This window comes from Macadamia integrifolia, chromosome 14 (assembly GCF_013358625.1).
Source record: "Macadamia integrifolia cultivar HAES 741 chromosome 14, SCU_Mint_v3, whole genome shotgun sequence".
Taxonomy (NCBI): domain Eukaryota; kingdom Viridiplantae; phylum Streptophyta; class Magnoliopsida; order Proteales; family Proteaceae; genus Macadamia; species Macadamia integrifolia.
This window is the reverse complement of record NC_056570.1, coordinates 12,043,304-12,059,400: the sequence shown is the minus strand read 5'-3', so window position 1 is coordinate 12,059,400 and position 16,097 is coordinate 12,043,304. Positions and strand designations below refer to the sequence as shown.

The 16,097-nt window shown below is 38.6% G+C and overlaps 1 protein-coding gene across 2 annotated transcripts; it reads right to left on the bottom strand.

The window, feature by feature from the left end:
- Positions 1-1,141: 1,141 nt before the first annotated feature.
- Positions 1,142-13,104, bottom strand: LOC122061761 (E3 ubiquitin-protein ligase PRT1-like). 2 transcript variants are annotated; one of them, XM_042625220.1, is made up of 5 exons: positions 12,692-13,104; positions 12,384-12,590; positions 6,510-6,628; positions 2,749-3,207; positions 1,142-1,487 (listed from the first exon to the last, which is right to left on the bottom strand). In XM_042625220.1, the coding sequence occupies exons 1-4, from the start codon at positions 12,972-12,974 to the stop codon at positions 2,782-2,784; spliced, it is 1,035 nt and encodes a 344-aa protein (XP_042481154.1). In that variant the 5' UTR covers positions 12,975-13,104; the 3' UTR covers positions 1,142-1,487; positions 2,749-2,781. The 2 variants fall into 2 exon arrangements, with proteins under 2 accessions (XP_042481154.1, XP_042481155.1); XM_042625221.1 differs by having other exon boundaries at positions 12,399-12,590; positions 12,692-13,103.
- Positions 13,105-16,097: the final 2,993 nt, after the last annotated feature.

Genomic DNA, 16,097 nt, shown 5'->3' with positions numbered 1-16,097 from the left:
TTTTACTCGCATTTTTTTCCATCGAGAACATTTTATGTAATTCTTTGACCCCCAAATATGGAGTATCCTACTTTCACGTGATTCACAAGATTCAAAAAGCTAACAAATTTCAACTATTATTTTATATTTTTTTAATCTAAATAGTTTGTTTCCACTCAAAAATTGAGAGAGTACAAAAATGTCTAGAACCATTGCATAGGAAGAGATATGCAAACAATAACCAAAGGGTGGTTAAGGAATTAAAAGCAGTACGGATCATAATAGAGCCCTCTTACATCTTAGGTGGAAATTATTGACTAAGGCCTCCTCAGCTAAGACTCATGAAATCAAAATATTTCCCCCACTGAACTATCACAGATTTTGATTTTAAACTAAAGAAGGGATCATGAATCTACCATGTACTATTGCCCATATGTCAAAGAAATTAGAATGTAATTGAGAAAAAAATTCCAACACGCCCTCACCTGGAAGTGGATTGGTACATCCAGGGTTTTTTTTGTCATGTGGACGAATAATCTAACAATTTTGACCACTGGATGTTTAAGGTAGATTGGCCACATGTCAAATTTTATACTAAAATTCAACAATCCTCCCATACGTAAGCATACCCTCCTGACAAACACCATAGTTTTATAATCTCTCTCACTAATTCAGAAAAAAAAAAAACATAATTTGAAGGTTAGTGCTGTGCAGGAAGGGAGAAGGCAGGGGACACAGGAGCCCATTCAACACATACACAAGGATACAGGTCCCTGAATTATTCTAAAACATAATTGTACAAAAATATGTAGGTAAAATTCTACTATCGCTACTCAGAAGGAGAAAGTTGGGGCAGAAGGAATCCTAACAAGGTTGAGAATGGCAAGGGACAGAGGATGGAACATAAATGAAGTATGGTTCTCAGCCATCATGTAATCTCACCTTATTCCACAACTTACCAAAGAAGTGTGGTCACCTACATTTTGCTACCTTTTCTCAACTTCAGAAACTATCAGGGTCTATAACATTCCACCATAAAGATGTAACAAGTTGCCCAGCTATGAACTACATAATAGATATAGTTTTATCAATGCATAATGGTAGGAGAAACTGTGTGATAAGTAGAAGTGATGTAACAAACTATGTTGTCTAATAGTAATGCTTTTCTTTTCAAAAAAGATGATTTATTATACTTAAATTAAAGTACTCCTCACTTTCATTCTCCGGTAAACAACATTTTTGTGATACACCATATATAAAATTTAAGATAAACAGATGAAGTACACAAATGATATGAACAGAACTTGCATAAGGTGAAGGTTTCTATATTTGGGTAAGCCAAGACACAGAATCTCTTGTACTACATGTCCTCTAGTCATATCTGTTCCACTGATTGAGCACCAATACCCTATCTATGATGCAAAAATTTGTCCTCTGGTGCTGTTCATCGTTTGATCCTTGCCCTTTAAAGCCTCCAACTCAGCCATGGTTCATAACCCCTTCTCTTCCTATTTCCAAGAGGTAAAGCTCAATCAGTTGTCTTAATCTCTCATTTTTGCAACCAAAAAAAAATGTTTTTTCTATCATCTCTTTTGGCTGTGGAAAGAGGGGAGGCAGGACAAAGTTGTTCCAGTCTAACTGTAACCAGTTTCAACATAGAAAACACTAAAAGGAAATATATAGCTTTTGGGCTAAAGAAGAAATGTAGTTTAGAGCTTTCAAGAGCATATGAACAGAGAAAATAGTAAATTAAGAGAAGAATTTTCATACTCACCAAAAAAAATGTAAAAGGCAAGATCTCATTACGGTGTATAAGAATATGGACAAGTAATAAATTGTAGATACATGTTTAGACAGGTATTGATGTGCTCAACCCCGGTGATAGTTAAGATTCTACACCACACAAGTTAAGATTTAGTCCCCAAACCAACTAAATTACCATCATAATAACCCAGCTCAGCTAAAGCAAAAAAGATTAAGTGATCATGGTGCAACACTACTGATAAGAGTATCTCATCCTGATCTCAAAACTCAGCACAATGACAGCTCAACACCCACCCCCTCCCCCGCCTTTCCTTTTTTAGATCTCTTAACTTGTAGCTTAGAGGATGGTGTGCGGCATGGTACTTGAAGTAATGGTAGGCTGCACAGTCAAGGCAAGACCATTAAGGCTGTTAAAAGTTATAGCTACCGTAGGGGGTATTTTTTGGTAGAAGTGTGGAAGAGCATAGGATTATGTGGTTTATCTTGACTAACCAAGCTGTTTGATAAGATTATGAGCAAAAGGAAAATTCCAAATAAATGGGAGAAAAGTATTGTAGTTCCGAATTATGAAAATAAAGGTGATATTCAGAGCTATAATAGCTATAGAGGCATAATGTAATAATTAGTCCTGAAGGAAAGTCCAGAAGTCACTTGAATGCAGTAACAGAATGCGGACATTAGAACTTCGCTCAGACTGTTTATTTCATATCAAGTAATCAACCACCATTAAGCTACAGTCCTGCCATTAGGTTTTCTTGAAGTATTGATGCAGATATCTAAAAAATTGTTATACCAATCACAAACAGTATGTATTGCCACAAGGGTAGCTTTTATTTACCAAATATTTGAGTAAAAAGAGGAATAAGCCTTCATGCAGTGGCTTGTGCTTATTTGTCAGCAAGGACAACATTCCAAGAAAAAATATCAGATGCCATTTCAAACGTTCACATAATGATCTCCCATCATTAGAGCCAAAAACTCAGAGAGCAAGTTTGAGTTACTTACATTTTTGGAAGGTGGTATGAGAGCATCATCAGATCAGATTTGAGCACCAGAATCATTATCAGCAACCTCCAGATCATCACCATAGAGCAGGGGAACAGGCAAAGCATCTTCTTGATCCTCTGGAGCATCATAGGAATTTATGGGAGCAACAGAACCATCTTCTAGAACTTCCAGAGCATCACCATGAAGAGGATCAGACAAAGCCTCTTGTGAATCCTCTGAAGAATCACTAGAGAGAATAGAAACAGAACCACCAGTAGATAGTTTTGCCATCATCCTCCGCATAAACTTTTGTGACTTTTCTGGTGAAATAAGCGCAAACTTATGCTGAGGTGTGTGCTGTTGATTGAATTTTCCTTGACGCTTGGAGCAAGTATTATAACATTCTCCACAGAGATCAAAGCCTACTTTCTCCATACAGTCTTTGCAATTGTATCTCTCTCCGATTATTGGAAACATCTGCAGAGATGAACCCACAAACTTTCAGTACTTCCAAGCCCTTTGCAGGAAATAGACTAAAATATCTTCGAGACAATCAATTGATTAGCCCAAAAAATTCCGTAAACATATTAAGAAGGAATTATTTTGAATAAGGTTCAGGTAATGTGTCATATCAAGCCAGGAAAATCAACCATAGGGGCTTCTAAAAGTTCTGTGCATTCAAAAAATTAAGTAAGGCTAAAGCTATGCCTGACATGGGCATCTTCCTAGGTGACTTCATAGCAAGTAGGTCCCAGACATGTGCCACTTTTTTCAATCTTTTGAATTATGTTGCTAGTATTAGGTGGATTCTAAAGTGTCTGCCCATCACTTGCTTCTCTGTCCAGCATTCTTACTTGAATTTTTTTTCCCCTTTTTTTTTTGGATCCAAGGCCCAGCCTATATTGCACCTCTACTTTGATCTCCGTCAGCTGTTTGCTTTATGAATCTCATCTTTAGCATCCAATCAACCACCAATAGACCTCTTAAATCACCTGCACTCAAACCTATCTTGGGTCTTCTGTTGTGCAGAACAGTACCCAAACCATACCTGTCATACCATCTTAGCATTCAGACATTTCTATTTCTTTTAGCCATATCGTCTGTTAGGATCTGCAGAACACCATTTAGAATATGGAACAATTCTGATGTGTCTTGGTATATCTAATGCAACATCTCTTTAAAGCTTCACGTTCTGAAAAGACAAAAAATTAGCATCTTCTCTATTTATTTTCTGATTCCTTTTTCTATTTGAGTTAGAATTTCATTTTCTAGTTTCTTTTGGGACTGTAGACCTAATCCTAGAATGGAAGTGTGGGAGATTCAAGTTCTGGTTCACCCAAGCTTCTCCAAATCATGGACTAGCTTTTAGGAGTTTATTTTCTTTATTTTATTAGTGTTTAAGATGTTTAGATAAACTGGAAGACCTCTCATAAATTCTAGATCTGTTTTGAAGTCTATTTCAGTTGTTTATTCAGTTTAGAGTCTTTAGGCTTCCTCCCTTTTAAGTCTGCAATAGGGGAGAAGTTTTCTTTTTTAGTTGGGTCTTTATTTCTTTTATGATTAAGTTATTTAATCAGTTAGGGACTCTCCTCTTAGCCTGCGCAAGGGAAGAGATTACCTTATCAAGTTTGGGTTGTTATTAGGTGGTTGAGTCAAGTTAGAATATCTTTGAAAGACTGCTTGATGCAGTTAAAATGTTAAATCACCTAAATGGGCTTATTTTATTAGAAATAAGCCTTGGGTTGGGTTATATTATATATGAGTTGGGCCTTTAGTCCAATGGGTTTTCTTATAATAGGCCTATAATATGGGTAGAGGCTAAGCATACTTGATTTTCTTTATTCTTTCAGTTTCCTAGTCAGTTTAGCCCTGTTTTGAGTCCAGCCCTGTTTAGTTAAGGATATGGTTAGGCCTCTTTTTCAGTATTTGGGTTACTTTTGAGTTTTCTATAGATGTTTATGAGCAAGCATTGCACACGAATTTTGACTAATGAAAAGCTTCGTCTTTGCTGCCTAACACGGTATGTTCTTCCCTTGTGTGTGATCAAGGTTAGGTTGGTCTTTGATCCATCCAAATACCTTTTGGTGTTCCCGGGTGCCTTTGCCTTTGAATCTTCAGTCCTTTCTCTACTAGGAATTGTTGATTTGGATGTGAGTTCTTACTTGATTTGGAATCAGTTCTCAGAAATCATCAACTGAAATTTTTATCTTTTGTATTCTGTTTTCAGATCTAAATTCTGTTGGTTGAATAGTGAAGTCCTACTTCAAGTAGGATTGGTTCTATACTCTCAGTTGCTGAAATCGGTACCTTTTTCTGTTGATCTGATTCTTCTGTTTTTAATAACATAGCATCAATTTAGGGTGGGGTTTAATATTCTACAATATGATCATTCATCAGAATTTTAGTTTCCTAGTTTTGCCACTTTCCTAGTTCTACTAGGAATCCTACATAAGTCTGATCCAAACCTTGGATCCTGCTGAAATTTTCAGAAAAAAATCTCCCTGTTAAAATAGCTCGACCTGCTTTTCAGGTCATCTGATTGCTGGATTTTATTTCATGAGTTTTCTCCTATTGCTGGAATTTGTTCTCTGGGATTCAATTCTGTTTGGTACTGTTTTGACTACTCCCTACTGCAGGTCAATGGAGTGTGTCTGAACTTTTGTCTTTTTCAGTTTTATAAAATACATTTTAAGGCTTAAAAGCCCCAACGATTTGAATAATGGGCTTTTGGATTCGGTCTATTAGTTCTGTGGTGATTCAGAATATCTCTACTGTAGTGATTCAGGAGGTACAGCTGACCCCATTAAGTTGGGATAAGGCTTTGTTGTTGTTGGTGGTGGTGGTGGTGATTCCTAGAAAGCCTTGCTGATGATTCCAAGGTAGTGTCACAGGTGGGATTCCTCAACACATATCCTCTTCTTGGCTTAATTTTGTTTTCTTTCTTTAGTTATTATTCTGTTCATTAAAAACTCTATCAATTTCCTGTTGTTATTAGTTCTAGGTTTAACTTCAGTTCTGAAAACATCAAATTTCTAGTCAAATTCAAGACCCCTACTTCTAGTCAACTTCTTAAAATCTCTATTTTCTGAGATCTTTTTGCAGTTAATATTCTGGTTCTCCAATTCTTGAATCCATATATGATACTCTGGTTTGATTCCTTAAAGTACTGCTACCGATTTCAGTGTCTCATATGGATTTTCAGTTCCCTAATCTCAGTAGAAAACCACTGTAACCTTCAATCCAACTATTAGAGACAGATCTTGATCTGTAGGATAATTCATCCTGTTCAACAGGCTACTCGATTTGAATCTAAGAGACATCAGACCTGTTTGAATGTATTATGATTTCTCTCACTACTGGTTTTGGTTTCTAAATTCCTGTGATTCTGGCTTTCTAAGGGATTTATGAATCCTTAGCCTGGGATGAAATACAGCCCCATAGTGAAAAGTGAACATCCCTTCAGCAAGAAGTACTGGTTACCATCACAGATATCTTCCTTCATTTTTTTTTTTTTGGGTGCAAGTTACCATGACAGATATCACCTGTACAACAATGAACTGGTGCCATAGTAGAACCAATATGGCAATATCATAGAGTCTACAATAGTTAACGGTTATGAAAAGGAATAATACATCTGAAATTGCTCTACTAATATAAATATACACTAAGAATTCAAAAAGCAAGTACCTAGCATGTAGCTGATAAGGTCAGACATTGGCCAAACATGGATATCATACATATGCAAAAAATAATGGGGAATATGGATATCACAGGCATACCCCACAAGAATCACAACCAAATCCAATGTGAACTTTTGATCCATGCTCTCTCAACCAATAAAACAAGTCTTTAGGTGGAAATAATGACTTTGCACCTTGTTTCACATCTTGTGTTGCAGCTGCAAGCACACATAAGCTTTAGTAGAAGAGATAAAGGTGCTAAGACAATGGAATCAAATAAAGACCACATACATTCCTTTTGTCGCAAATTGTAGCAGTGGCATATGGATAGAAAGTATCTGTTCATCAGCAGGACAAAAACATGTTCTGACTGCACAGATAGTATCCTCATGAAATCTGCATTGTTTTCTGTGACCCCCTTGCTGTGAAAGGTCACATTACTTTTCAGGATATTTGGTAACCATTTCCAGATATTACAAGGTCAGCTTATTAAAACATTAGAAAATTATTTATTTATTTATTATTATTATTTTTTTTTTGGTGAATAAATAAATGCATTAAAAGAAGGGGAGGGAAAGTACAAGGGGAGGTTACAAACCCAATAAGGGTCACCAAAGACTCAAAAACATGTCCATAAACACATGTACATTACATCACAAAAGCTCACATGGGCTTAAAAATCAATCCCAATTGGGCAACACAACTCAAAGCTCAAAACCCACATGGGGTAGACAGACAAGAACCAAGAAGCCCAAATTAAAGAAGAGGGGTAAACAAGACAATTCCAAGTAGGGTTCCACCAAACCCTACTTAACATGTCTCCACACTTCAACATCCTAGCCGCCAAGACAGATTCGGAGCTCTTCCGGCAAGAAAGGCAGCCACGGCAGTGGGGCGCTGGCCTTGCGTAGGGCCACAACCAAGCGAGAAGCTGGCCAAGCGTTGTTGACAGTCGCGGCAGGAGGGGCACGGGCCTTGCGGAGGGCGACGGCGAGGCGGGCTGATGGCCATGCAAGTGGCTGGCCTTGAGGGCAACGGCGGAGCAAACGAATCGTTCTGGGAGGAGATGGAGAAACTGGCAAAACTAGATCTAGGCTGCAACTTGGTCAGCGGCAAGTTACACACGAACTAGGCAACGGCTCATGGATAGGCTGCTGCAGCAGAGAGTGGAGAACTCAGCGACAACAAGGACCATATCTGATCTGCAGCAAAGCCAGCGACACAACATCTCTCCAGATTCGAGCATTGGCTCAAGAAACTCACCAGATTTGAGGCTTGACGGTAAGGAATCTCAAGGGGGTCGGCAAGGGTGGGTCGCGACCCCCCGATCGTGTGAGACAGAAAAGGAAGGAGAAAAGGGAGAGGGAGAAGAATAAAAGAAAGAGAGAAGAGGAGGAAGAAGACTGGAGGGTGAGAGGGGGAGGATGAGAGAAGGAGAAGGAAGGGTGAGAGGGGGGGAGCAGCCCAGCCTCATGGCCAGGAAGCTCCCAACAGCAGCAGACAATGAAAAAACCTTCCGGGAAGGGCGAGAGAGAGAGAGAGAGAGTTTATTTATTTATTTTACACTCATTGTTTACAAGCTGGTTTTGTCAAGTAATAGTTGTCAAAGCTACTTTGAAGTTAGGTTTGAAATGAACTTATTAATTACCGCAAGAAAAATGAAGAATAAGAAAGTCAAAATCACTAGTTTAGATTAGAAGTTGAGACAACCCCTGGGTAGAGGTGTTCACAAGGAATGTGTGTCTCTAATTCCCCAAGTTTTACAACTTCAACATTTTTTGCTCAGCTTCCTATTTTCCCCAAAAATGTATGTTTGAGACTTACAATTTTTTAGATCCCACTTTTCAATAAATTTAAGATCCAACCAGAAAAATTCTGTAGCAGTCAGCTTAATGAAGAGGAAGATTGTAACCGAAGAGACAAAGACCTTAATGATGCGGATCTGGGTTCCAAAACCGGAATCGGATCGCTTATGGGCCCGTCCAATTGTTAGATAACTCAAGTTAAAGAACTAATGGCAAAACAGTAAATAGCTTGAGTTTATAACAGAGTGGCATACTTATAAAGATAGGGAATCTTAAAAGGGTAAGGGGTAGTTTAACTAAGTGATGGGATATGAAGGAATATAAATTATTGTGAAGGTACAAATTAGGAAGCAAAGTTAAGGTATGGGATATATGGGAATAAAGGAAGATGGGAAGGGTATTAAAGGAAAGAGGGTAATGAAATTAAAGCAAATGAATAATAGTGGGTAAGTGGAATGAAGTGTCTTCTTCTACCTTCAGTCAAAAGTGGCTTGAGAACTAGGGAGGCTTCAGATTGAGAGAACTCAATCAGATGAACTCGAATCGACCTGCAACTTGGAGCAAGTGTTCTCCACTCAGATCCCTAATGTTTCCATCAAAGAGCAGATCCAAAGATCAAGGATTACAGTCAAGAAAAATTCAGCAAGTTAGGGCTGGGTAGAGTAAGAACCAGCTCTACAACCCATGTTGTTTCTCTCTAAAGGGAAGCCCTTCGTCCCTCAAAATCTGCAAGTTAGGTCACCCAACACTGTAGAATAGATTCTCAGAACTTGAGATTGATTTGGGTTGGGATGATGGAATTCTATGGAACTCCTCCCAAACCAGTACTATTGCCAGTACAGGAAGGGAAACAGAAGTAATAAAGAAGGAAGGGAAAGAAGAAGTCGAAATATATATATATAGAGAGAGAGAGAGAGATCGCTCAAGGGGGCGGAAGAGAAGTGGTCACACGACCATGATTTTGCACCTACCCGGCACCATAAACACTCAATAAATTCATTCTTCAAAACATGTCAATTGATTACAAGAATATCACTATTTAAAGACTCACTAGAACCCTATTTTCCTATTATGAAACTGAAATAAATTAAGAATCTAACTAAAAAGGGAAAAGGATCTCCTAATTACTTCCTAAGCGTGATTTAAGATCTCGGCGAGATCTCACAAATATCTCGTCTTTTCAGAAAGGCAAAACGGGAATGCATGGCGAGGTATAAATTGTACAAAACTCGACCGAGATCTCAAGATCTCGCCAAACCTCGCCAAGATCTCGCTCTGTCTTGCCTCTCTTTATCTACTTTTTTGAAGAAAAAACATTAAGGAGCAAAGATATTGGTGCTTTTACTTGAGGATCTCCATTCCTATACCCATTGATGCTTAAAGAGTAGAGAATATTACCTCCTCATCCACATTTGGAGTTACTTTTCTTCTCAAGAACCATTTTAGGAAAAAAAAAACCTTCTCAAACCCATTTTTTCATAGAAATATCATCAATATTTGTTGGTTTACATTGGTTTTTTTTTATATGTGATGGTAGTGATGCCTATAACACTGATCTATGGATTCTTGGAGGAAAATATATTTTTTTTTTTTTTTTTTTTTACTGGTTGAATAAATGATGCATATAATGCTGACCTTATGTTGTTGTGGTTTATGTCATTTTAAATTTTCAATGTATGTGAATGTGACTCATCAGTCATTAATGTTAATTGTTAAGCAATTAAGTAATTATCTATGATGTCTTTTAAATTCTTATGATTATGTTGTCTCATGTGTTAATTGTCAAATGTGGATTGTGGAAAAGAGCATACTAGCCTAGGGTCCGAAGAGTCGGAGACTACTTACATAAGGCACGAAGTTTCGAATGTGGATTGTGGAAAAGAGCATATTAGCCTAGGGTCCGAAAAGTCAGAGACTACTTACATAAGGTATGAAGTTAAAGTACTATTTTAGGTTTGAATTTAAAAAAAAAAATTGATGTTTCCATTATGTTTAGAAGGGCTAAAATAGTGTATTACCAAGTTTTAGAGGCTACAAAGACCATATGGCGACCAAGACAAACCACCGAGTCGACCGGGGAAAAAATACATGATCTCGGCGAGATATCGCCAGATCTCTCTTTTTTGGATCAGCAAGATGTGGGGTGAGAGCGAGATCATAAACCTTGTTCCTAAGATCTATACTAATAAAATTAAAACAAAATAATACTCAAATTGGAAATTTCTACTTAGCCTAATATCTACCAAAAAAAAAAATAGATTTCCCCAAAATAAATAAAATCCTAAAATATCCTACTAAACCCAAAAATCCAACCGGACCCAGTTCGTCTGGGTCGAGATTGCCCGAAGGGTCAACATGGTTCAGCCTTGATTCTGTGCATCACTTAAACATACCATTACTGATAATAGCAGAAGTGGATTGACGCATGGATTGTTGAAAGAGGACAAAGTTACTAGAATTTTATACTGTTGGAAGATGACAGGATGTACTGACCAGCCAAGGTTGGGGAAGAAGAAGCTTGATCGTTGTTACCTAGCTAGCAGAAGACATATCTTAAGATTGTGAAATTTATAATGAAGAAGAGATAATAACTGGGGTAGGACGGGCTGGGGAGAAACTATCCTACAAGTTGTGGGCCCAAATAAGAATAAAATAACCCTGGAGTAATTGCTCTAATTTTCCAGCAAAAGAAAAAAATGGAAGAAAAACTACTAGGGTTCAGATCTATGTTTGGGGACTTAATATCAAATTACAATTTAAGATTAGCAATTTAAGTCTTGGTGGTTTTGGCCCAGAGATCTCTTCTCCTCCTTTTATTATCATTATCATATGCTGCTGTTCTGAATATTAGCATGTATTCGGAGCACCACAAAACAAGTAAATTTGACCATGTAAAGGAGGCTCACTTGATGGGAACCACAACAGGCACCTGTCATTATCAAATAGCTCTAACCTAAATTGCATCGAAACTAAATGGTAAGTCCTATTCAAACAATACAAAGAACCAAAGGCATGCATCTATGAGTACCAAAAAATATATAAAGAGATGCCCTTGAACGTCGAGCTATCCAGTAATTCTGGATGGTATTGAGCAGTGTTGCCGTGTTATGCCATATCCCTTTCTTTTTCTTTCCCATGGGGGGTTCGCTTATGGCTGTACAACTTCATTAACATGGTTTACAAAACATTTCAACACATAAACCATATTTCAAATATCTAGATTGAACAGACAACTCATATCACTAGCTACCAATGATACTTTCTATATCTCAAATAGTCGTTCTCCAAATTTTAGAGTACATAGTCATGCTTTGTTTCTAGATTCCTATAAGTTCTATATTGTTTTAATTATTTCCTTTATTTTCTCAAAGTCCTGAAAAAAAAAAAGCCATACTAAACCACGTCACCTCCTCAACCTTATAACAGATGACCGAAAGAAAAACAAGTCCTGCCCAAAGAGAATACCACATGAGGCAAATTTGGCTTGCAAAACCTAGCATTTTTTTCATTCCAGAAACAACAGGACAGGGTAAAATGATATCAGCATTCTTCGTAAAAGGAAAATTCAAGAAGCCTATGAAGAGGAAGGAAATCTGACCACCCACCTGTAGAAAACAACCAATGAACAAAGGTGATCCACTAGCTTCCCTAGTTGGTTGAAAATGCACATATGTGTCTTGTGACTCACCCCACCCCACAGTAATGAGTCAGGTATATTGTATGACCATTCTTGGGTTACAGTCGGTATGGTATTTGAAAGCTCAAGGTACCTACCCTACCTGCCCCACCTGCCATAGCCCAAGGGCACCCATCCTGATTACATTGTAAAGTTAAGGAACCCCCTTGCATCTTTTATGGGGCAGAGTAGGATATGGTTTTGCACCTTTTAAGTGGTCCATGACGCCATGTACGGTACTGGTGATATCTGTTCTGAACCCGCCCATTGCCATTCCAAGCCACATACAATGAAATGGAGACTTAAAGCAATCACACAAAAGGAAGCTGCATCAGGGCCCAGCAGAAAACCAAAGGACTTCAGAAAAAATAGACCAATACAAATACAAAAAAACAACCACAAGAATAATTTCCCATGTGCATTTATGTATAGTTTATTCAATATGAAAATATGAAATTATATCATCATTTGTCAAAGTATAAACCACATTACATGGTTGAAACATACAAGCTGATGCTCTTCCACTTTGACAGGAATGAACTGCCTCTCTTCTCAGCTCATATCCTTCAGGGAATTGTCCCTCCAAGAAATGATGCAGCTCCAAACATACTTTTGGCAACCCTGTTGGATGGGAACTTTGACAAACTTGACATCTAAGCAATTCAACCCCTGGAGTTACAATACAGGATTCACAATACACTGCAGAGAAAGAAACATCAAAATAATCATACTGATTTGGACTTTCCCAATGCTGTGTCTTGATAACAGCTGCCATGAAAAATTACAACTCAAAAGCTTACCATGGCCACAGTTGAGCACTGCAGGTCGAAAAAGCAGTTGCTTGCATGCAGCACACAGTACATCGAAGGCAGAAACCTGCCTGCAAGTTGGAGCCTGATATTTTTCAATTTCTTCACCATCTAACTTTTTAGTGGCTTCAGTGTCCCCTTCAAGAGTGTTATCACAGAGACTTGTGGAACTTTCATGCCTTGAACTGTTGAATTCTAGTGGCCCTTCAATTCCAGAAGGGTTCCCTTTCCCAATGGAGCAACTGTCCGAGATGAAACCAGACCGAGAACCCATGGAAGAATGTGGAAAATGACTCAGTAGATTTATTTCATTAGTATGCGATCCGCTAAAATGGTCATCAATCTGAGGAGAAAAGAAGCCACTTTCCTTTTCTTCTTCTGCAACATTCAAAGACTGATGATATGAATCATAAAGTTCCACTAAAGATAACTGAATGAAATAATATTAATGACTTCGATAGAATTAAAACATCAGTAAGTTTCATAGAAAGTGACCAGGGTGAAGTGAAAAGTGAGCAAGGGTTAGCTAGGGCGTCCCTTGTAAGCGACGTGCCGTGTCGGCACCTGGATGTGGTGACAAGTAGGCCAGGGTTCTTGCACCATGGACGAGTGCAAGTAAAGAAGCTGATCCAAAAGAGTAGGATTAGGTTAGCATTTTCGAGCATTGGATCTTTTAAGGGGTAAAAGTCTAGAATTGACAAATATGATGAGGAGAAGAAGGATTAATATAGTTTGTATTCAAGAAACTAATGGAAGGTAAAAAAGCTAGGGAGTTGGACGGCTTTAAACTTTGGTCTAAGGGGGACGGAAGTAATAGAAGTGGAGCGGGCATAGTAGTGGATAAATATTTAAAGAATGATGTGGTGGATGTTAAAATTTGGAGATAGGATTTTATCTATCAAGCTTGAGTTGTAGGAGGAGGAACATAGTAAGTTACAATTTTGGAAGCACATGGATGGATTAGTGCAAGGTTTTAGTTAAGGAGAAAGTTTATTATAGGGGTGATTTAAATGGAATGTTGGGAGAGATTGTAGAGGCTATGAAAGTGTATATGAAGGGTATGTTTTTGGAGAGAAGAATGGGAAGGGGATCTCAGTTTAGATTTTATTATGGCTTATGATTTATCTATTGTAAATGCTTACATGAAAAGAGAGAAGAGATACCTTCGAAAGTGAGCATCATAGTAGCCAAATATATTTCTTCCTAACTAGAAGGTCTGATAGATTGTTATGTAAGGAATGTAAGGAGCCTATCCATACAACATAGATTAATGGTAATGGATATGTGCCTCATAACGTAAAATCGTAAGAAAGGTGAGCTTATTTGCCTAAGATAAGGTGGTGGAGCTTAAAAAGAGAGACATTGAAATCATTTATTGATAAAGTGGTCAAACTAGGAAAATGGGACTTTCAAGGAGACACTAATACGACGTGGAACGACTAATTAATTGTATTAAGAAATTTACTAAAGATGTATCTGAAAATTAGGGTGTTCGAAGTAAAAGAAACTTTAAGGCAAGAATATCAAGGCGTAAGATGATCCAAGGCGAGGGAGGAAGGAAAAAAAATCAAGGCAACGCCTTGTCACATAGGTGACCAAGGCGCCAGTCCAGAATGAAACGCCTTATCACCTAGGCGTCGCCTTGATAACTATACTTTATGAAGGATGAAAGTAGGCAAGGCATTAGGCCCAGATAAGGTCCCAATAGAAGTGTGGACGAACTTAGGAATCTACGGTTCGTCTTAGCTAACCAAGTTGTTTAATAAGATTATGGGCACAAGGAAAATTCCAGATGAATGGAAGAGAAGCATTATGGTTCTAATTTACAAAAATAAATGTGATATTCAAAACTGCAATAACTATATAGGCATAAAAGTAATGGGTCATACCAATTTGGTTTTATATTAGATTTATGCCAGAAAATCCACGGCAAAAACCATTTACTTAAAATACTGTTTGTCACACCCCGTTCGCACTGAACCGGAGCGGTGACCGAGTTAACACCGGTTAACCCAAACCTGCCAGGATCATCAGACACTGTATTCCACCACAGCATACACACACTAACATCAACTCATCAAATCAGCGGAAGACTAAGTTTTACCTGTAATAATTCCCATATACCTGATACCCAAATGGCGATACCATAATTATATACATTTGGACCCGAAGGCATGATATATATACACAAAAAGAATAAAGTTTGAATATCAATTATATACAGGAAATTATCAAAAACATCAGAGTACGCAGCCCGGCATCGGTATCAAGGCTGGAGCTCAGCTCGGCCTCAAAACCGCTGCCCCGCGACATAGCTCTCACACGCGCAGTCTACGCCGTGCTCAAACTCCTCAGGGGTCCACCAGTCCTCCTCAGGGAACTCGACGGTGGGACCCACCCCCTGCTCCTCAGATGCATGTCCTGCAAAATCATCTAAAAAGGGGTGTACACGTGGAATGAGCTCACTAGCTCAGTAAGTAGAGAGGTGGACTACACACAACAGTCCACACATCACAACACATCATATGCACTACATGCCATGCAAGTCATTTTAAATCACATACACCTAATCAACATTACTAAGTCTTTGGTTTTAGTGCTACTACAACCACAGTGCGCGTATACTCCGGGTACGAGCCGCGAACTCCCTCCCGCGATACGCCCATAGGGCTGTTGGAGAAGGCCCACCGTGAGTACTCGGAAAATAAAGACAATGCCGTCCACCGGCTCTCAACTGAAATGTAAATAAATTAAATGACAGTGCTGACTCCAGCAATTTAAAAGCAGTACGATTGGCCCTCTTGAAATACCACCGGGGTTGCCGACTGTCCTACATGACTCGCCGCCACAGTGTCCGACAACCGCGACCCCTGCTTCCCCCCAAATGGCAACCCAACACCTCAACCCCTGTTGGGAAGGGTCGTAGCACGGGATGGTGAGAATCCTAATACCGCATGCTCCTATATGCAGTACGACTGCATAGTGCCACCGTGTCCCATACCACGGGCCACCAATGCATTCGTTTCCAAGCCGACCACGGCATCTAGTCTATCAAGGCATTATGCAACATGATGTACACATTCAACATATAACATCACATTCAATTTGCAATTGAAAGTAAACATAGCATATATGCACATCAATGAGTGGAATGACTAATCTATATAGCATATTCATGATGACATGACTAAATTAGATATAGTTATATGAATGCCAAACAAATGCCTTGAAATAGGCCAAACGTCCTCTCTCCACTTACCTGTAGCGTACACGAAGTCTCGTTCGGTACGGGCGAGATCCGGAGCGAATCGGGTATGATTTGGTGAACCTAACATAATTGAGCGGGGTTAGTACTTCACCATTTTAGAATCAAAATTAATGAAATCCGACTTCAAAA